The sequence below is a fragment of the Schistocerca piceifrons genome, chromosome 2, assembly GCF_021461385.2.
Source record: "Schistocerca piceifrons isolate TAMUIC-IGC-003096 chromosome 2, iqSchPice1.1, whole genome shotgun sequence".
Classification (NCBI taxonomy): Eukaryota; Metazoa; Arthropoda; class Insecta; order Orthoptera; family Acrididae; genus Schistocerca; species Schistocerca piceifrons.
In genome coordinates, this window is record NC_060139.1 from 591,433,985 (window position 1) to 591,457,562 (window position 23,578).

Below are 23,578 nucleotides of genomic sequence, written 5' to 3' on the forward strand. Positions count from 1 at the left end.
AATGGTTAGAAAATGAGAGAAGGGCAGCATTTTTCCCGTCCTTTGAGGCACTGTGAGAGGAATAGCACACACAGAAATGAACTGTTTGTTGAAATTTAAATACACTACGTGGAAAATATCAGAGCAGTAAATAATGTCAATGTGGCTGTTGTAGCCTCTCAACAGGCTATGGCACTCTGAAGATATTACAAGAAAACGAACAGGTTAATTCTGTAGCAGTTCTTCTGGCTTGAATAGATTATTATACCCATATCATGTTGTATGTTGCCTTCTTACAGCGAGTGAAGCAAAACCAAATAGTTACCTTCTTACTAGGTAATACAATAGGTATTTCCTCCTCCTCATCTTCCTGCTGTTCCTGGACTGAATGAGTTCCAGGTGGTTGTGCCTGATCTCCAAGTGCTCCTACTTCTCGGATATCTATGCCAGAATCATGGCAGCTGTGTTTCTCTAGCAGGCCATCACATGGAGCACTTACTGCTGTGTCATTTCTTTCTCCATCTGCTTCAAGTTCATCTTTTTCCAAGGAGCGATCTCGTTCGCTGCTAGGTACAGCCCAGTGATGATCAATGCAAGAGCGACGTCGCTCTTCTGCAGATCTCAGTGCCTTTATGATGTCATCATCATCATAGTCATCATCATCTGCTTCAGTCGTCTCTTCTACACCGTCCTTTGTCTGAGAACCAGAGGTGCAAGATTCAAAAGACACCTGTTGGGTATATATTTATCAAACTGTTAAAAAATAAAAGTTTACCTTATAGGTAAAGAAGTATAAATGAAAGTTAGTCTTGAAAATGAACTCTAAATATGCCACATTTGTATAAATCCTACTTTGTTGGAGCATTAACCATATCAAAGTTAGTTAGATGCGAACATCAGTGACGTAAGATGAGTCTATTCGCTCCCTACAATTGTTGCAGTTTTGGTATTCAGTTTCATTTGTGATTAAACATTTCATTTCAAACTTTTCTTTCAAATAATCTTCTTCTCTTATTCTTGTAATAAATTAACCAAAGACAGATAATACATGTATCATTCCGCATGTATCCCAATGGACAGTATATTCTGAATAAAAACTGCACCTTATATGGGGAAACAGTGACCAACCACTTAAGAAAACTATTTGTCTCTATTGGTGACACTTATTTGTGAACCCTCAAGTTGGAAGACAATGACTCGCCATCTTGGTTCCATAACAGAATCATTTAGCTACCTGACCTGTCGCAATTCTTTCACAGTTGTGACAATTGATGTATTATTTGAAAGCAGAAATGTACTATGATATGCAGGATGTATACATTAGACCACCTGATATCACTGTTTTAATATAACCCATCGCAACTGTAACCAAACCTAAAAACCATACAAATCTCTCGTTGAGGATACACAGTTAGTACCACTATTAAGCCATAATATACGGTGTCCCTAATCTTGATGTCGTGGACTGAGGAACAGCCACTATGAACACACTACAGCTTTCAGTCACTTCTACTAAAATCATTTGCTGAGAAGTACAATCAGATTATTTTTGCTGGATCACTCTTTTGTTCCCACCAACATATTCTCATATTTAGGTGTGTTTCAATCAGGAACAGCACACTCCAAAAATTGTATTAATGAGATCCAAGATAAGAGGAAGGGCAGCACATGTCATAAATTTTCAACATGTTTACTGCAGATCAATTTCGGTTAATATGTAACTATTTTCAATGCAATAATAACCAGTACTCAAACACAATTACTATAATGAAGATAGATGTACAGTAACTGAAATCAACTAGCAATAAACGGATTAAAAGTTTATGACCACTGCTGTCCTCCTTCCTATCTAGGGTATTCTCTTATTCCCCCTACACTCTCTTTTCTTCTGCTATCTGACCACCATCAACAGCTGTGGAGGTCATGACAGATTCCCAACAAACCATCTCTCAAGATGTAAAGTTGTTGAGCTGCTATCTGTAGGTGATGTTTCAAGCTTTGTACACACCAGTTTCATAGTTTCCCCATAGGGAAAATTCTCATAAGTTATTATTATCTGCATCCTCTGAAAAAAAGCTGCATTTCACCTGATTTAACTGCCAACATTTGGTGTACTGATCTATCTCCTCTACAACCTATGTTTATTAGGGATGGTATGTATGTAACAATATAGTGGAGATGCAGAGTTGCAGATACACACAACAAAAAGACTGTGTGTGTGTGTGTGTGTGTGTGTGTGTGTGTGTGTGTGTGTGTGTGTGTGTGTGTAAGGGGGCACACTATTTTTTGACAAAGCTTACTTGTAGGTTGAAAGTGCTTTTTTGTGACAGTCTTTTTGTTGTGTCTATCTGCGACTCAGCATCTCCACTACATGGTGAGTAGCAACTGTCCTTTTCATAACATTGTTACATTCCATCTTAGATTTTCCATTGTTTGATTGGGGGTTGTGCATTTATGCTAGTGAAAATATTATTTTAGTACGTTCAGCTACAGAAGCCACTAGTACTACTGCACGCAAAGCACTTCTAAGTACAACTAGCCCATGCATCTGTTTCAAGATCCAATAAGATGCTAATTTCTGCTATTTTTAAATTATACTACATTACACCTTTTTGAACACTCCTGTATATTTAAACTAAACTGTTACAGTCATCTGCACAAGGGAATGCAAAACTTGTCTGGAAATAAATGGGAAACTTTGTAATTGCGTATAATGCCCTCTCTTCCATTTTTATGAGTTTCCACATATGTATGTTCTACTAATATACTCAGATGTGATAATGTAGATGCTGTAATTTGTTCTCCATTGGCCAAATGTAACTAATATATTTTAAGAGTTTAAACTGAGGTAGTAGAATACATAAAAAAGAGAAAGCTGTTTAATTTGCTACATGCAGTTTAGTATTACGCAGGCAAAGGGGCACAGATGACACAATCCATATCAACAACATTTACATACTGTTACACTCTGATATTTAACAACAGGCTAAAACTTCTGAATGCATGAGAGGGAATGCAAACAGGGAAGTTAGAAATGTTAAGAAATAATTGTGCAAGTAATTGTAATTATGAAAATAGAAGTGCAATTAAAATACTGATTCTGCCAGGTAGGTATCCCTTCCACAGGCTGAAGTTTCTCCCTCACAGTACCACATTCATGGACAGCACATCATCAAGTGACAAATAAAATCTTGCATAGTATGAAGATCTTACTAAGACCTTCGCAGATAGGTATGACCCTTCAAACCTTGTCTGCAAACAGATCTAATCTACCATATCCACAGAAGCCCTCAATTTCCTGAACTCTCACCATCCCCAAACTTCTGCCAACAATTAGCTTCGAAGAAGCACCGTCCACATCACCCAGGATCAGCCTAGGTTAGAACAACTGAAAAATATCTTCCACTAGGTTTTCAACTATCTCTCACAGCCTTGAAATGAGTGACACCCTCCCCCATCTTCTGAACTGGTACTTTCACCATCCACTCAATCTACGAAACATTCTGTTCTATCTTCATGCTACGCCAACTTCCAAACTCCTGCTCAATCTTTCCAACACAGCTAACTTCCCATCTAACTATGCAATAACTGGCTTCCTTTATTCCTTTCATAATTTGTATTCCTGCTACAGCTTCCCAGTAATATATGAATACATGGAATATTTCCATATAAGATTTTCTGTTTAACAACAGAGCATTAGTACAGTACACTGCAGGATTAACAGCATAATTGTAGACCTGAGCTCCACCCACTTTCCTTTCTCTTCTTTTGGACAATTACCACTCAGTTTGCCATAATCAGTAACTTTTCTAGAAATCTACTGTGCTCCTAATGATATGTAATATTCTTATGCTGTTTAATATTAGTAAGAACTTTCAGTGGGAAAACTTTGTATTTATATACAGTGTTGTACTATTTTTCGCTACAAGATCAATAAATTGGTCCCTTGCCACTACCACACTTGTCATTATTCACAGCATTAATTTTTCTCCCTAGCAGAATCAGTATTTTAATAGCACTTCTATTTTCATCATTACAATTATTTCTTAACATTTCTAACTTCCCTGTTTCCGTTCCCTCTCATACAAGTCTCAGTCCAGCTCTGTGGTCAACATTCAACTCTCTGACTAAGCAGAGCTGTTGATATGCCACCAACACAAACTGCTAAATCTCAAATTAGCTAGCTAATAGAAACTGCCTTATCATAAATTTGCAACAAAGTAATAAAATAGCGAATACTATGAACAACCACCGTGTTCTTTTGTGTCTAACTTTTAAAAATAAGTGTTAACAGGTCATTAACTTTTTTCCACAAATTACTTAATTTAAGACAGAACATCAAGCTACTTTCAAGTTAATAATTTTTAACTTGTATTGTTTTGCTGCTGTTGTTCTGGCACTCTAGTCAATATTAGTATTTCCTATACTGATAGCCATTAGAACTGGGCCATCATGAACGGGCATGCAACAAACTTCAAATTGACACGAACAGAGTGAAGACAAGAACTCTGAAAAAACAATTCCCAGATGAAAAAACACTTTCTCCACATTCATTGACAGTATACTTTTCCTCAGAACTGTAAAACTTATTAATCATTACACAATAGCATAGAAGGTATTGGTACTTTCAAAAGCAAAACCTAGCAAAAAAATTAATGTGTTTTGGAAATATATTTTATGCACAGCAATATGCACACTTCGTGTTTTCTTATTATGAAAGTATAAGTATTAATTCCACTGAATACACCACGTTAGTTTGTGAAGCACTGAAATGGAGATTATGATGCACTTTTGTCAGCCAATTGTAGCTCCAGTCATGTTATCCCGCCAGCAAATGACAGAAGATATTCAGAACATAAACAGATGACGCAATCATCCAATAGCAAATCACTGTCACGTAGCATGAACACACAAATAAGACAAGTCCATGGTTTTAAATTAATATACATATAATGTTGCCAGAAGAAAATCTAAACTTTCACAAATAATATTGGTATTTTTTGTTTGTGTTACCCTTTACGATATATGAAACACAAAAGTGCCAGTAAAATTATAAATTATGACAAAAATGTCTGATTTTCTGGGCCCGAGGTTTTTCTAAGTGACTAGACCTCAAAGAGTGAAGTTTTGAATGAGAGTCAAACACGTGTAACACTATTCATCTTGTGTGAAAGAAATTTACTTTGAAATTAATGCTAACCAAACAATCATTCACAATATTTTCCTGCAACTTATTAGTAATGTAAACAGCTGCGATGCCATGCTCATCGAAAGCAGTTTGCTGTTACAAAGTACTGCATAATGAGTGTCCTAAAGCCATTGACACACTTTGCTATTAGCGGACACTTGCGTGCACACTGTGTTTTGCTGTTGTACATGGAACATTTTCTTTGCAGCTGAAGCTTTATATTCACGTTTATCTCTCTCTTATGTTTCACTGCTGTATTATTATACTGCAGTAGTGGGATAAAGTAAAATTCATGTTTGAGTATCAGTTCTTACCTGTCAAAATTACAAAAACTTGAATCAGAACAAGAACAATGAAAAATTCCTGGAATTATAAAAAATTCTCGGTTCTTCCCAGTTTTCTCCTGGATGAAAAAATCCCCAAGTCTTTCCCAGATATCCCAGATGACCCTGCAGGAAGTTTGTTATATGCATGAGTATGCAAATGATTAGCATTTGAGTGCAGATGGACAAAGTACGTAGGAGTAATGCCATTTATACTTCATATATATGGAAAGATTATGTAGCAGGTTTCCCAGTCACAAATCACATTTCTATGTTTGTAGTTTGTGGTATGTTCACATTATGAGCAGTGTAAGAAAAAGGAACAATTGGACAGCCTATGTGTGAGTTTGATAGCAGCAGAATCTTACTGCTCAAGACATCATTGTACTGTCCATATGAATACTTTTCTTGCTGGAAACAATGTATTTCCTTATTTTTAGGTACATGATATGGCTGTTCCACACCCCACAGCGAAATGAACAATATATTTGTCCTCTTAAGCAGTAGCTGCATGGAGCTGTTGGAATCCTGCAAGCCATTGAGTACAGGTCTCCCGGACCTACTGAATCTACATTTGTGTGAAATATTGCAGAAGAGAGAGAGAGAGAGAGAGAGAGAGAGAGAGAGAGAGAGAGAGAGAGAACAGTTGTTTAGCTTGTGGATAGAAAATGAACTCTTATGTCTAGAGCTGGTTTTAGAATATAATTTTTCAAATTTATTGTTCTCTTGGAGAATGCAAATGGTCATGAGATTGCGATCAGTACGAGCAGCAACATAGTGGAACAATTAAAAAAGTCAACAGGCCCCAATATTGCCACTGTCAAATTCTGAAACATGCTGATAGACATATTTCCTCTTTGCGTGAAGCATCATCGTCACATTTAACTGTTGGTTGGTTGTGACATGTTTGAATGAGAAACTCGCTGTGCAAAATTTTCTTAATCACACAATGTAGATATTTAATCCCACCTACTTTGAGTGGCTGCACGGATATGCCAATCATTTGCATATCCAAGCTTGTAGAATATACTTCATTTTGTTGCATGCACCTCATGATGTTGCAATTTTAATGGCCAGCAGTGTAAATCCCACAATTCTGGAAGGAAGTGTCGAATGCAAGCTCTGTACTTTCCTCCTTGACACACAATTAATTAATTTAGTTTTAACTAGCAGGCTTGAGGAACTATAGACCACACATTTGATAATTCCAATGAGCATGTCAGTGGCCTGCCAAAATACCAGTGTGAAAATTATACGAAACAGCTATTTTACCAGTAAGACATATTATGAAGTTTAACAGAGCTTGTAGGGGCCTCTATAATATTAATTTATGAACACAAGCCCCAAGAAGTACTTCTGGGAAGTATCAAATGCTACAGACCAGTACCAAAATAATACCTGTCTGCTGTCCGCATCAGTCCCATTTTCTACTGTAGTTGCCAGGTTAGTAGGTGTCACGAGATCCCGTTCAAAGGCCTTGGGGAAGGCATCACCATCTTCACGTCCAGGGCATGAACACTCGCTCTCATTGTCCTCTGGGGAAGATCGGGCTGGGCCAGCAAGCTCTGGAAAAGTCTCATCCTTCACTAGAAGAGAATCCTTGCCTGGCGAGTTCTGTCCTTTCTCATAGGTCTGAAAGGCCTTCGAATGGTATATTTCTGGCTTGGGTGTGTCTGCCCTGTAAGAAAAATGGGTTGTGTAAATCAGAACACAGAATTATTACAAATTTCTTCTATAAGATAAAGTCACATAAGAAAACAACAGTAGAAAAACAGAGAAGGAACAAGTGTGCTAAGTCCACTTATAAGAGACATCATGAAACAGGTGGTGAGAGTGAAGAAGGCAAGAATGTAGACAAACATTAACCACACAATCAAAGTACGAGACTCAGAGATTGGAAAGGGGAAACTGTAATATGTAGTGGCAATGCTACCCAACCCCCCCCCCCCCCCCCCCCCCAAAAAAAATAACCTCTGAATTTCTTTCAACTTTTTGCACTTTCATTTTACTATTATACATATCTCCTCACTCTGTAAGATTAAAACACAAATGTATTGTTTTAATTTACATTGAGGCATAAATAAATCAATGTTTAGTAACAAAATTGCATTCATTCTTATTCAAACAAATCTGTGATACCTCCTAAGCTGCAGTGATATGTCACACCTAGGAAACTTTCTTCAGAGGAGCACACTACCTTTAAAATAAAATAAAATAATAATAATAAACTCCGCCACTGCCGGTCCCAAGCCCGGGGCCTCATCTAGCAAGTGATGAAGGAGGAGAGGGAGGAGTAACACCTCGTAAAAAAACAAGGGCCAACTGGCTCTGGATGGTGGCACCTTGTGAAGGCCCATGCCTAGGTTTAGAGGTGAAGCCTGGCCAATGGTCTCAAAGGTGGAAGAGGAATCCTAACTCCCAGTGGCAGAGAGAGCGGAAGAACCTAATGGAGAAAACCATGAAAAATAATCATTTTAGACTAACAATCTGATCTTACCTTGGAATTTATTTCCTACTATGTACAGTGTACAATTTCAACTGCAGAATGGGAAACCCGCTAGAAGAAAGCACTACCCCAGGCGGTAACTGAAGAGGAATCCACCATTGCTTTATGCAATGCTTCGGGACCTAGGGTTCTGGGGAGTCCCAGCATCTGCATTAAGGATGAGTCAGGGTATCCTTGGTAACCTTCCAAACTGAAGTTCAAAAGCAAATTCTTTGCAGGCACCCCAAATGTAAACTCATTACTAAAATTTGGTCAACAAAAAAACTTTAAATTCTCTTGGATAAGCATGAAATACAAAATTTTAGCAATTCAAGGAACAAGATTTTTGGATGTAAATGTTACAGAAGCCAAAAACCATAGAATTTTTAAGGGTAAACCAGCAATAAAAATCATGAAAGGCATGGCAATACTTGGACCACTTTCTATGTTCATAAAAATTTCGTAGATAACATTATAGAATTCAAATCCAGTTCAAAAAGACTATTTCTTCTCACAGTTAAATGCAAAAATAAATAGTATACGTTTGTTAATTGTCATGCTCCAATCAATGATGACATTAAGAAAAATCCGAGTAAAGTAGAAGCATTCTGGGAACCTCTAGAAGAAAAAATATCACAAATTCCAAAATCAAATGATGCCATACTAATGGGGGATTGCAATACATGAATAGGGAGGGAAAAATCATTTCAAAAAATGGTAGGACATTATCCAGCCTATAAAAGAACAAACAAAAATGGCATAAGACTAATCAGTCTTTGTAGAACACTTCAGTTGAAGATAATGTCAACCTCCTTCAAAAAAATTACGAAGTAAGGCAAAAACACGGATCTCTCCGAATCCAATGCTAGGGGATTTCCAGTTAGATGAAGTGGCTATTTCTAAATGCAATTTTAAAGAAATCATGAATGTAAAAGTTGCAAGAAACAGGGAATCTTATTCTTATCGTTACCTGACTAAAATTGAACTGAAATGTCTCCCCAAGAAAAAGCAAAAGAGACAGCAAAAATTAATTAAATACAATACAGACAGGTCAACATGACCAAAGAGGTAATAAAAATTTTTTAGGAAGAAATTGAAGTAACTAAATCAAGGAAATGGGATAAATATCGAAAGATATCAACAGGGCAGAGAAAAATGTATTTGGAACAACGAAAATGAAGAAGAATGTCTGTTGGAATGAAATTTGTGAAGCAGTTACAGAAAGAACAAAACAATGGGAGGAATGGAAATGTTCTGGGAAGCCTGAACACCTTGATGAATTTAGAATGTAAAGGTAAGAATGAAGAGTGCTAAGAGATCTTTTGGGAAATCACAACTTCTTGACATACAAAACAAAAAATAACTCCCAGAATTTCTATCAAATGTTTAAAGGTCATCTAAAGGGCTACCGAGCTCCAAGTATTTGCATCACAGATGAAAATGTTAAAGCAGGCCTAAGCAACAGCCTGAACTGTGAAATACTATGAAAGTACTTTGAAAAATTACTGAACTGTGAAGAACCAGACTGTAAGCTAGAATTTCCAGATCTCCATGAAAATACAGCAGCAGTTCCACCACCTACAGCTGAATAAATTAAAGAAGCAATAGGTACCCTGAGAAACAACAAAGCCAGTGGAGAAGACGCTATTGCAGCTGAACTTACTAAATGGTCTGAACCAAAAAATTATAACGAGCCTTCACCTCATGTCTGAAGAAATATGGGAAACTTAAAAGATACCAGAAGACTGGAAAGTGGCTCTCATCCATTTCTTGCACAAGAAAGGTGTTAAGCAAAATTGAAGTCACTACAGAGGTATATCTTTGTTGCCAGTAGGTTATAAAATATTTTCAACAATATTACTAACCAAGGTAGAAGCCACACTTGATAGTCATTTGGGAGAATATCAGAGGGGATTTAAAAAGGGCTCAGAACAGATTTTCAATCTTTAAGTCCATAATTCGTTACAGACTTGCGAACTCTAAAGATGTAGTTTCAACATTTATATGTTTTAAAAAGACATTTTACTTGGTTGATAGTGAAACACTAGACCAAGTGATTAGAGAATTTGGCATCAAATCTAAATTAGCAAACCTTATTCATGAAATGCTCGCAGACACCAAATCAAAAGTAAAGTTTTGGGGTGAAATATTGAAGGCATTCAACATAAAAATAGGTGTAAGGCAAGGTGATGACCTGTCTCCACTACTCTTTAACTGCGTGCTAGAGAAAACAGTAAGAAAATGGAAACAAAAAGTAAAAGAACAGAAGCTATCACCAATCAGACTGGAAACTAAAAACAAAGGTATTGAAATTCACTGTTCAGCATTTACTGATGATTTTGCCATTCTTTCTGAAAACCTAACAAATGCTGGAATACAAATCAATCTCTTATAAGAAATAGCCAACAAAGCAGGTTTAAGAATATATGTGGAAAAAAACAAAATTTATGACAAATATAAAAAATGCTCCAGAATGTTAGGAATGTGTACAACAAAAGATGTCTGTCTAAAAATCTTAAGATACAGCACTACAACACAATAGTAAAACCCGTGAATGCAAGTGAATGTTTAGTACTGAACTGAAAATTACACAAAATTGAAGTCCTTGAAAGAAAAATCATTCGAAAAATACTTGGGCCACCAAAAAATACAGAGGTATGTAAACTAAGAAGCAATGAAGATGTTTATTGCAACATAGCAAACATATATGGAACACTACAAAAGAGGCGACTGCTATTTTTTTTCGACGCTTATACTGAATGAACATCAACAGGTTAACCAAATAGATTTTTAAATATCTCTGGGACAAGAAGTCAACAATAGACTGGATTCAAGAGGTTAGAAAAGATTTGGAAAGAAGCAATGTAAGTGAAAAAGATGCAACAGAGAAATTTTCAAGAAGAAAGTGTCAAAAATGGAATGATTCCAAAGCAGGAGGGAGAAGAAGACAGGGTCAAAATGGTCCGAGGAGAGAAAAAGGATACATAGCGAAAAGATGAAAGAATACCGGAAGAAAAAGAAAGAACAACAAAGAAGGAAGCATTGAAATTTGTACATGGTCCAGATTACCCAAACAAAGAAAAAAAGAAAGAATAATAACAATTTAGAAAACATGGGTACAATTTAAATAAAACAAAGCAGAATTCATTTGTAAGGTAGTTTTGAATACTGATGTATTACATTTACAAGCTTATGATATTATATGCTGTTTCATCTGAAGCAATCATTCAAAAAGTACAGATCTGTCTTTACATTCAAAGATAAAATTTTAATGGTGGGTGTCATTGTAGAATAGCTTTTACAGAATGTTAAAACTACTGGCCACAGTAGTTTTCATTGTAAGTTCAGTTTTATTAGCTGCATTATTACATCATCATTTGAATTTTGCCATGACATTGTTCATAAAGGTAACAGAAGCATTTGGTTTGATTTAATTGTAAAATCTTTAACAATAGTACAATGCAGCAGTTGATAATGGATACAAATCACAGTTGTCAACTTGTCGAGACACCTGGATCTACACCCCCATTTATGATTGACCGGCTTGTATGACTCAGTGATATAGATAGCTGTACCGTAGATGCAACCACAATGGAGAGGTATTTGTTGAGAGGCTAGACAACTGTGTGACTCCTGAAAAGGCAGCAGGTTTTTCAGTAGTTGCAGGGACCTTTAACATCAGTCAACACTGCACTGCCACATTGATACTGCAAACGACTGGAAGCAAGGGTAAACTACTACTGTTATTTTACCCAAGGGCAAGAATCTCTACTGCACGGTTAAATGGCAACGGTGTCCTCTTGAATAACATACAGATCGAAGTGTGGAATTTTTTATCCCTTAAATGGGTAAGTAGATTAGAAAATTTAAAAAGAAAATGAATAGTTTGAAGTTATATATAGTGGGGATTAGTGAAGTGTGCTGGTAGGACTAACAAGACTCCTGGTAATGCGAGTACAGGGTTATAAATACGAAAACAAATATGGGTAATGCAGAAGTAGGCCTAACAATGAATAAGAATATAAGAATGCAGATAAGCTACTATGGACAGTGCAGAGAACAAATTATTGTAGTGAAGATAGACCTGAAGCCACCACCCTCCATAGCAGCGTAAGTTTATATACCAACTAACTCCGTAAATGAAGAGACAGAACAAATGTATCTTAGGAAATCATTCAGACAGTTACGGTAGAGGGAAACTTGCTGTGATGGTGGACTGGAGTTTGACGGCAGGAAGAGCTAGAGAAGGAAAAATAGTGGGTGAATATGCACTGGGTGAAAGGAATGAAAGAGGAAGCCCCATAGTGTAGTTCTGCACAGAGCATAATCAAATCATTGCTAACAACTGGTTTAAGATTCAGGGAAGGAAACTGTATGCATGAAAGGGACCTTGGGACACCAGGTTTCAGATTGATTATGTAAAGGTAAGACAGAGATTTTGGAACCAGATGTAGGAAATTTCCAGGAGCAGATGTGGACTCTTTACATAATTTATTGGTTATTGAGTGTACATTAAAATCGAGAAACTACAAAAAGACAGGAAATTAAGGAGATGGAACCAGGATAAGCAGAGCTCTAAGCAATGATCGCCTGACCGTAACAGATGATCAAACAGGTAAAAAGACAAAGCCTAGTAGAAATCCTTGGATATCAAAAGAGGTATTGACTTTAATAGATGAAAGGAAATAATGTTAAGCAACATGCAAGGCAATACTGACCCTACTATTAATTTTAGGAGACAGGTAATCCTCTGTTTACAGCTTCTGTAGATTTGGAGAAAGCTTTTGACAATGTTGACTGGAATACTCTCTCTGAAATTCTGAGAGTATTAGGGGTATAATGCAGAAAGCAATATGCCATTTACAACCTATACACGAGCCAGACACACAACTGGAGTCGAGGGGTATGGAAGGGAAGCAGTGGTTGAGAAGAGACTGAAACAGGGTTGCAACCTGTCCCTGATGTTATTCAACCTGCACACTGAGCAAGCAATAAAGGAAACTAAATAAAAATACAGTAAAGGAAATAGATCTCAGGGGGAAAAAAATAAAAGCTTTGATATTCACTGATGTCATTGTAATTCTGTCAGAAACATCCAAGTACTTTTAAGAGCAGTTGAATGGATTGGATTGTGTCTAGATAGGAGGATAAAAGCAAAATCAAAACGAGGCTAATGGAATGTAGACTAAGTAAGTAAGAAAACCTGAGAGAACTTATTAGCAAATGACACACTAAAAGCAGTAGATGAATTTTGCTATTTTGGCAGTAAAGTAACTGATGGTTGAAGTTGAGATGATATAAAATATAGATTGGCAATGGCAAAAAAATCTTTCATGAAGAAGAGAAAATCGTTAACATCTAATACAGATTTAAGCATTAGAAGTGCAGCCTAGTAGGAAGTAAAATTTGGATGACAAGCAGTTCAGACAAGATGAGGAGATGTTACTTAAAATCTGTCTTGACTGCAAATTTTTTATTCATATGACCGGTTTCGGTTCTTTCAGAACCATCTTCAAATCTGATATTTCAGTTACAGGAGCAACTTTCACGTGCTGCGTCACATATGTGACACAGCACGTGAAATTTGCTGGATTTGGATGGGTTACTCCTGTAACTGAAATATCAGATTTGAAGATGGTTCTGAAAGAACCGAAACCGGTCATATGAATAAAAAATTTGCAATCAAGACAGATTTTAAGTAACATTATAAAATCACTTATTGCTGTTATCCCATAAGACATTATGTCTGTTTCTGCAAAGATGAGGAGATGATAGAAGCTTTAGAAATGTGGTGCTACAAGAGAGTGTTAAAGACTGGATGGGTATATTATGTAGCCAATGAGGTGGTACTAAATACAATTGGGGAGGAAAGAAATTTGTGACTTAACTTTACTGAAAGAAGGGATCAGTTTATAGGGCACATTGTGAGACATCAAGGGCACACTAATTTAGTAGCGGAGGAAAATACAGAGGTTAAAAATTGCAGATGGAGATCAAGAGATGAATACACTGAGCAGGTTTAAAAGGATGTAGATTACATTAATTGTTTGGAGATGATGAGGCTTGCACATGACCGAGCAGCACGGAGAGCTCCATCAAACCAGTCTTCAGACTGAAGGTAACAACAACAACAACAACAACAACAACAACAACAACAACTACTACTACTACTACTACTACTACAACAACATGGATCTGTATTTTAATATGGCTCCAAAAGGATGAATCAGGTAACAACAAAAGTTTTATATAAATGAAGAAGTGTGACAGTAAGCTGGGAGTAAATCCCATTCAAACAGAAAACTCTATCTTAGGCAGGTACAATGGAGGTGTGAAACTGACTGAAGAAGGAACAGTTTCAGTATGTGGGAGAAGATATGAAAGCTGAAAATCCAGAAATGCAGTACTAAATAGATTTTTACTTTAAAATACTGGATATTATAGTAAGTTCTTCCAGTGAGAAATTTCATCAGCTTAAAAGTCACAATGAGATTTTTTATTTTTGTGTGACATTAGTAAAATGAAAGATATGTCACAGGTCATTCTAAGTGACGAGCATTCCAAATTGGGTGACAGTTTTAGTGATAGACAGGCAAAGTATCCAGTCTTGTCAATTTTAAAGAATGAACTTAAACTGATCTCAACATTGGTAAATAATTTTATTATGCAACTGACACTTTGAAACTCGTCCAATAGTACATCTTTGCACCCAATGTAAGTGCAGCCTTAATAATTTTCCCAACAGGACTGGTGACAGTGTCAGGTAGAGAAAGAATTATTTCCTAATTTAAACCAATTAAAACATACCTGTGGTCAACAATTGGCAAGGCATGACTGCATGGGCTGGCAACTTTGTCTATTGAACATGAGATAACTGAATGTTTTGATTTCTACAGTCCTACTGGAGTTTGCTGATGGAAAAGGAAGGAAAAATAGGAGAAGTATGTAAATATATGTTTATCATTAATTTTAGTCTGATTTATTTATGTATGTTGAGCTGCTTCGTTTATTTACTCAAAGATTTGTTGCGGGGTGGGCCTACATTTGTTTTGCCTGACAGTGAAATAGTTTGCCAAATGTCACTCAACCATGCAAACCCATTATTGTAGATGCTGTTTCACATACTATGAACAGTGACAAATGAATGCCTCTATGAGCGTTGACTTGGATGATCATCAATTAGTTCTTACAATACACTTCTAAGTTTGGTATTACCTTTTGTTGTCCCTTAGACCTATGAAGGAGACTAGTGGATTTAATCTAACATGATACTTCTGAATCGCACAAAATGGTAACAATCGATCTGCCCACAATGAACTGCTGGCAAATATCTGTAATGCAATTCCCCAACTTGTGGGTACTTATAATCATAGTTCCATTCAAATTATAACCTCTCCACTGACTCACACCAACAGTAAAGCAGTCTGCAATGGCAATTGGACATCGACTGTAGTTTCTGCACATTTTTGGTCACATACTGTACATTACAACAGCCATTCTTTTCACTGAAATTAAACAGGGTATTGCATTAAGAAAGCTGCAGTTCTTTGGGACTCACCTTTTGTTGTCGCCAGTATGGTGGCCCACTCTCATGTGGGCAATGTCATAGTAGATAGCTGCATTTACCACATATTCCATGGGAGCAATTACACCATACATCTCTGGACCATGCTCAATAACTAGGGGGTCAGATACATTTGGGTCAAACATTACTGCATTAGGCGTCACGAGCAGCACACCACCAACAACACCCTGGAACAGAAACATTTTTGAAGTTTGTGAGTTTTCTAAGGTATAACATTTTATTTTTTGTGTGTGTGTGCAAGGAGATGTAAAATAAGTAAATGTGAGTCACTGCTCCATGAATTCACAATACATATTTAACCAAAAAAAAACACCACAAAAATGCAAACATTTTAACAATTTCTCTGTTAATGGGGTGGTTCCTTTGTGTTACCACCCCTACACAAGTTTCGCTTGCGCTTTAGGTTTCATTTATCTTCAGTTTCATAATATAACTGTGAAGATCAGCTGGGGAGATAAAACACCTACTGTCAAATTTTCCTTAAAATATTGTGGTATCTACATAACGAATGAACTGCAGTGTCAAAATTGCATAGCTACTATGTGCACATAGTGAACAAGCACTGCACCTGTCCGTCAGTTATGTGCCGCACATTGATCTTGAGGAAACGTCTTTCAGCTCGCTGCTCCTCCAGTGATGCACCACTGCTACCTGTAGTATCAGGGTGGGAGGGGTGCGTTGCTTCACTCGTCACAGGTGGACCAGTTGGTTTTGGTGATACAGGCCGCAAGCTCTCCAGAATATCTGGAAAATGAAGCAATTTTCAGCTTCAGTATTTCATTGACTTCATTAATAAATGATCATATGCAGAGAGTATTAATGCCTAGATGCAATACCATGGTAAATGAATAATCAGTGTTCACAAACATTGTATCAGAGAACCAAGTATGGGTGCTTCCCCATTGTTGATGTATTCCACTGGTGCTGAAAGTTCCCACTCCTGCCAGAGTCATTGGGATGGGAAATAAAGCACCTACTTGACAACACTCCATCATCACTGGGATAGGTTCTAAAGCACCTACTTGCCTACACTCCATGATGGTACTTGTTTTGATTAGTTTATATGATGATAATATGGCAAAGAAATCGGTATGCAACTTGTGTTTTGTTTGGAAGAGTGTAAGTACTGTATTGTTTAGTCACATGATAGCCTATATACATGTCAGATTTTTTCCTAAAAATCCCACCCGATTGCCTTTCATATTACACCCTCTAAGATCCTATGAACGCTACTGGAAACTCAACATGAGGATGACAGCATACCAAAGAAAGTTTTCTAAAGCAACAATTTCAAACAATACTACAGTTGTGATTAAGAGCTTTTAGCGATCACATTGCAATACTTTCACAGCCTTAGAAGCAATAGTGGCACATGACTGGAAAGACACACAATGTGATTTAAAAAGATGATGTTATATCAAATTAAAAATAAGGATCTCTTAACTTACATTTAGCAGTTGCTATAGAAGATCCAGTACATAAATGGTACTGCATTCTAGATTTTCTAAAAAGCAACAGGAGTTTGATGCCATGTTTTCGATCCGATATGAATAAAAGACGATGAAATGCAGTATATTGTTTGGCACAATATTTCATATTTCCTTAATGTGGGCTCCAACAAGTCTATTACATGGTATTTTTGGTACTCACTGATTTAGTTCAAGAGCAGCTCACAGATGGCATTTGCTGCATTCCACTAAGGCTGCCAACACATAAGGCAGGTTTTAATGGCCAAATAATGTAACTGAATGTATATGCTTTGTCATCTGCCTGCTCATTATAGCATAGATTCTGCCAGTTCCACAAAATCATTGCAGTCCTTCGGAGGCGGTGCTTAGATAATGTGTAGGTTCAATCATAACTTACCATATTTTACAGACTGTAAGAAGCACTTCACGGAATTTCTGGTAAATTAACATTTTTACTATTTTTATTCTCAGGCTGAAAAGGCAGACTAAAATAAATTCTTAGTTTAAAAACCCCACTGACCTTTACAGTCCTTGATAATCTTCATCTGAACCACCTCCTCCTCCTCCTCCTCCTCCTCCTCCTCCTCCTCCTCCATCGTGTCCTCTTCATATTTAAGGTGGTCTACACTGCCACAGAGTGTTATTTAATCCACACTTCTTGAAAGATTTAACACTAGCGTCTTCTCTCACTAGACCATGACTCTTTTATCCATTGACACTCATTGTAGGTCGTTTTAAAGCTCCCTTCAGTGTGAATTAATTGTGGGTTTCATCCGTCACCCACCTGTTCCATCTCCCTCTCATATAGACTTTAAATGGTTTATTTACTGAGACATCAGGAGTTTGCAGTTGTGAAGCAAGTCCTCCCAGAATAACAGCAACATCTGTAGTTCCCTGTCTCAGTTTCTCTTTTCACAGAATTTTTTTCAAACTACTTCTGAACTGATCTAGCACTAGAAGAGAATTCTTCTTCAATAAAGAACATCCCTTCTCTCCAACACTCTGATAACCCATAATTTCGTAACAGCCTTGTCCATACAACCCTTGCCAAGAAAGTGAGCACCGCCTAGTAGTATTTCAGAAGGTTTCAGCATTGTTTTGCACCTGAAAATGATCACTGGATGAAATTTTAGTAATGTCAGCACAACATGGAAGGACAACAGTGTAGTGTTTTTTTTTTTTTCTTCTTCATGTCCACTTGTTTTTATACACACATCAAAAAAGGTCTTGCATCACCTTTGTTCTGGAAACTGTACAGAAAATTGGACAAGAGATCAACATAAACATAATTTCTGCCCTTTTTATTGCTCATGAAAACCACACTTTGCATGCTGTACCACCATACAGCAAGACCTTCAGAGCTTGTACACACCAGTACCTCTAATACCTAGTAGCACATCCTCTTGCACTGATGCATGCCTGTATTCGTCGTGGCATACTATCCACAAGTTCATCATGGCACTGTTGGTCCAGATTGTCCCACTCCTCAACAGCAACTAGGCGTAGATCCTCAGAGTGGTTGGTGAGTCACGTTGTCCATAAACAGTATTTTCAATCTATCCCAGGCATGTTCGATAGGGTTAATGTCTGGAGAACATGCTAGCCACTCTAATTGAGCGATGTCATTATCCTGAAGGAAGTCATTCACAAGATGTGCACAATGGGGGTGTGAATTGTCGTCCATGAAGATGAATGCCTTGCCAATATGCTTCCAATATGGTTGCACTATCAGTCGGAGGATGGTATTCATGTATCGTACAGCCGTTACAGCGCCTTCCATGACCACCAGTGGCATATGTCAGCTCCATATAATGCCACCCCAAAACATCAGGGAACCTCCACCTTGCTGCATTCGCTGGACAGTGTTTCTAAGGCGTTCAGTCTGACCAGGTTGCCTACAAACGCGTCTCCGGCGATTGTCTGGTTGAAGGCATATGCGACACTCATCGGTAAAGAGAATGTGATGCCAATCCTGAGTGGTCCATTCAGCATGTTGTTGGACCTATCTGCACCGCACTGTATGGGGTTGTGAATGCAAAGATGGACCTTGCCATGGACATCAGGAGTGAAGTTGCACATCATGCAGTCTATTGTGCACAGTTTGAATCGCAACATGACATCCTGTGGCTGCACGAAAAGCATTATTCAACATGGTGTCATTGCTGTCAGGGTTCCTCCGGGCCATAATCCATAGGTGGCGGTCATACACTGCAATAGTAGCCCTTGGGTGGCCTGATCGAGGAATGTCATCGACAGTTCCAGTCTCTCTGTATCTCTTCCATGTCCGAACAACATTGCTTTGGTTCACGCCGACACACTTGGGCACTTCCCTTGTTGAGAGCTCTTCCTGGCACACAGTAACAATGCGGACGCAATCAAACCGCGGTACTGACTATCTAAGCATGGCTGAACTACAGACAACACGAGTCGCTTACCTACTTCCTGGTCGAATGACTGGAACTGATGAGCTGTCTGACCCCATCCATCTAATAGGTGCTGCTCATGCATAGTTGTTTACATCTTTGGGTGGGTTTAGTGACGTCTCTGAATAGTCAAAGGGACTATGTCTGTGATACAATACCCACAGTCAACGTCCACCTTCAGGAGTACTGGGAACTGGGGTGATGCAAAACTTTTTTTGATGTGTGTAGTTACAATTTTAGCACCTTTCCTGGCAACAGTTCTGTTATTCGGCTCATCAAATGTCAGAGGAGTTTCATCCATATTCGCTATTTCACTTAGTTTCACACTGGTTTTCTTTTGATGTTGAATACTAAAACAATGGAAAGATAATATTTCCTCTTCATACAGCTGTGGCATTTTCTGAGATACTATGGTTTTCGTTCATATGCTAAGTCCATCACACTTCATAAACTTGTAGCACCAACCAACTCCAACCTTCAAGTCTACAGTTCCACTGTAGCGCTAGCTTACGACCATGTATTTGAATCATATTTTTTTTTTATTAATTTCAAAGCCATTTTCACTGTTTCCTTGAATTCATTTCAATATGTCACCTTCTCATTTTGGCCCTTTTGCTGTACTCCTCTGTTGGTCTTCCTGATTTTTTTCAGTTCTTCACTAGCTCACAAATTGTGAATGGTTTTCTCAGTTGCCGCTCAGCTGCTCTGTTTCCATGCTGTATTGTTTACGCTGTAGTCTTCATCATATGAATACCTTTAATTTTTTCTATTACGAAACTAGCTATTAACAAAAATACTGCACTGTTACCGATAACACAAATTGCTTTCAATTCAAGTTCACTGGTAATGTAGACTGCAATGATGCATCATAGACTAAACTGTGTTCTGGATTTGTGATGGCTGGGCCTGAGGGAGACAGTGTTCATACAGTTGCGAATACACGCAACTCACGTTCATCGCATTGTGCACTGCTACTTCCAGTTGCAGCCAATGTTGCCAGACAGAGAGAGGTTTCCTGTGGCATCGAGAAAAAAAAAAGCATCTTATAGGCCTTCCCACTTTCATTAAATATTGTGCTAAACACCACCTTAAAGCTGGACTGCTATTAGTAGTATATCAGCCACTTAGGAAGTTCCACATTCAAGTGATTGTAGACAAACCATAAGTACAGTATTCACTAGCCTACTCAACACCACCAATTTCTGATTTATGTGGATGAGCCATGTTTCGTAATCTGACTGTAAAATCACAGTAGTCAGACATACTGAAATAACTCAACTGTAAGAAAAGCAGTCACCATTAACAGGATGGAATTTCACAAGGGACCAGGATCTACTGTATCAGGCAACACAGAGTCACCTTGCTTACTTGTCTTAAGCTACTGAGAAATTCTGATGTGACCCATGCACTCAACCACAAAAGCTTTCCTGTAAATGGATATGAACACAGTATCACTACCCCTGTCTGAGCCTGATGCACAGCTAACTGGTTCTGCCATACAGTTGCCAACTAAGTACAACCTGAACTCCAGAAAGTGTGAGTACCAAATTCACATGTCTCTTCCACATTACCCAAGGACATGGAGATCCCAAAATCTTTGAGAAAAGATGGAGGTGGAAAGTTTTTAAGAGAGCTGACACACAGAAGATAGTTGTGTGTTTGCCATCTTGGATTTGCCTCTACACTTTGCTTATGCCAAATGAACCCAATCCGAGTCTAAATTTCCTGGCAGATTATAAAACTGTATGTCATTCTTCCTGGCACAAGTTTCATATCAGCACACACACTGTTGCAGAGTGAAAATTTCATTCTGGAAACATCCCCCAGGCTATGGCTAAGCCATGGTCTCTGCAGTATTCTTTTTTCCAGGAGTACTGATCCTGTAAGTTTCACAGAATAACTTCTGTGAAGTCTATAAGGCAAGAGACAAGATACTGGTGAAAGTAAAGATGTGAGGGTGAGGAGTCATGCTTGGGTAGTTCAGTTGGTAGAGCACTTGCCTGCAAAAAGCAAAGGACCCAAGTTCGAGTCTCTATCTGGCACACAGTTTCAATCTGTCAGAAAGTTTCATATCAGCATGTACTGCGCTGCTCTACATGGAGCTAATGTAAGTTGAAAATCCAAGTTACAAATCTGATGTCTTGTCGCCCTCCAACTACTACTGCAGTCTGCAAGCAGAAGGAGCTAGCCATCATTAGCAGGTGATTCATGGCCATTACCAACATGTTTGCTGAAGATGCCAATGGACATGCCAGTTTACCTGCTGTAAGCTATCTATTGAACCTTGGTATTAAAGGGCCTCTTGGTTTTATAATTCCTGAGTTGAAGCTGCTGCCAACACTTCATATGAACAAGCACTTGATCTAAGGGGACTAAATCTGTCCACTACATGCTTAGTTCATAAACTAGTTCCCAAGCCAACAAATGAAACTTAAGTCACTCATTTGTCTGCAAAATTATCATATTTTGTATGTTGTCTAATTGCAGTAACTGTGGATACGCAGTTGTTGATTACTGTATTTGGAATGAGATTACCTCCAATGTTTTTAGATACCCTGATCATGCGGAAAGTTGAAGTTACAAAAATTGGTTGTTCCATATTTGTGGACACATCTCTTTACCAAATAAAGAGGACTATTATCGTGTCTTATTACTGCATTATATTTGGTGTCTAACATGAGGCCAATATATTCCTTTACTGTCTTAAAAAATATGACAAAGTAGCAGCAGATTTAGCTTTTTCGTGAGAACATTCCTTTGTTGTCTACTCAGTGTTTAATAATGTTTCCCAAATGCATAAATTTCTCAAGCCTGAATTGTGACATCACTGTCTTAACATTACTTTACAGGTCAAAATCAACTTTCAATATCATACTGAAAGTTTGGATGAAGGCAGTCAGATAGCTGCAGCATTTCTCGGTTTCCGAAAAGTGTTTGATTCGGAATGACATCTACGTATGGGGTTCAAGTGAAATGTGTGAATGCAATTAGGATTTTTTTGTGGGGAGGACGCAGCACGCTATCTCGGATGGAGAGTTGTCATCAGATCTAGGAGTAACTGGGTGTGCCCAGGGAACTGGGTTGGAACTCTTGCTGTTCATGTTGTGTATTAATTACCTTGCGAACAATATTAATAGTAACCTCAGACTTCCTGCAGATAATGCAATTATCTGTAATGAAGTACTGCCTGAAAGAAGCTGTATAACTATTCAGTCAGATCTTGACAAAGTTTAAAAATGGTGTAGAGACCGGCAACTTACTTTAAGTATTTAGAAAAGTAAAATTGTCCACTTCGTAAAACGAAAAAAATGTAGCATCCTGTGAAGGGTAATATCAAAACTGTCCCGAGAAAGCCTACTTGCCAAGGCTCAAGAATCTGTTTTAAAGGCTTACTCTAGGAATATTGTACAATCCGCTTTGTGCCACTTCCATGGTGATCATAAGTATAAGATTAGCTTATTTACAGAACGCATGGAGGCATTTGAACAATGATTATTTCTACACTCCATATGTGGTGAAATGGGAAGAAACCCTAATTGCTGGTAAGTGGGATGTACCCTGTACTATGTACTTGTGTGGTTTGCAGAGCACACATACAGATGTAGTCATAGGTACGTTCAACCGACACTGGCGCCCGGGCACGCTATGCGACCCTAGCGGCCACTTTGAGGCGCGTCTGGACTCACACCTGTCTCTGCAGAGGGCCGCGCGGCGTCAGCGGCGGCGGCTGGCGTCAGCTGGCCTTCGGGGTGCGCAGGCGCCGGCGGCTGCAGCTGCGGCTGCTGTCGGTCCGCTCCCTCAGCGGAGTCAGCGGCAGGCCCGCGCAAGGGTACGCGCAACACCTGTCCGGGGAAGATGAGGCGCGCGCCCAGCCGGTTCAGCTTTGCCAGCTCCGACGGCGTCGTGTCGAACCGCGCCGCCACGGACGTAAGGGTGTCGTTCGCTGCCACCTGCACAGCCACGAAACCCACGTCTGTGTCGTAATGCAGCAGAGACAAATAACACAATCGAAACGTACGATACCAGCCATCACTGGTATCTTCAGTTCGATACAAATAACTTCGTGTACATGCATTCATAAAAAAATCAGTCGTTTCATATTTAAATATTAGTGTTCTACATATTT

General features: G+C 38.4%; 1 protein-coding gene across 10 annotated transcripts in view; it reads right to left on the minus strand.

Moving 5' to 3' along the window:
- LOC124776660 (nuclear receptor coactivator 7) overlaps window positions 1-23,578 on the minus strand; it is a 703,675-nt gene that overhangs the window by 236,727 nt on the left and 443,370 nt on the right. For 9 of the 10 annotated variants that reach the window (XM_047251757.1, XM_047251755.1, XM_047251754.1 and 6 more), the window contains 5 exons: window positions 23,141-23,402; window positions 16,129-16,304; window positions 15,534-15,727; window positions 6,889-7,168; window positions 305-676 (listed from right to left, as the gene is read on the minus strand). In XM_047251757.1, coding sequence (XP_047107713.1) covers window positions 305-676; window positions 6,889-7,168; window positions 15,534-15,727; window positions 16,129-16,304; window positions 23,141-23,402 — 1,284 coding nt within the window. The remainder of the gene's footprint in view (window positions 1-304; window positions 677-6,888; window positions 7,169-15,533; window positions 15,728-16,128; window positions 16,305-23,140; window positions 23,403-23,578) is intronic. The other variant, XM_047251761.1, reaches the window with a different exon arrangement.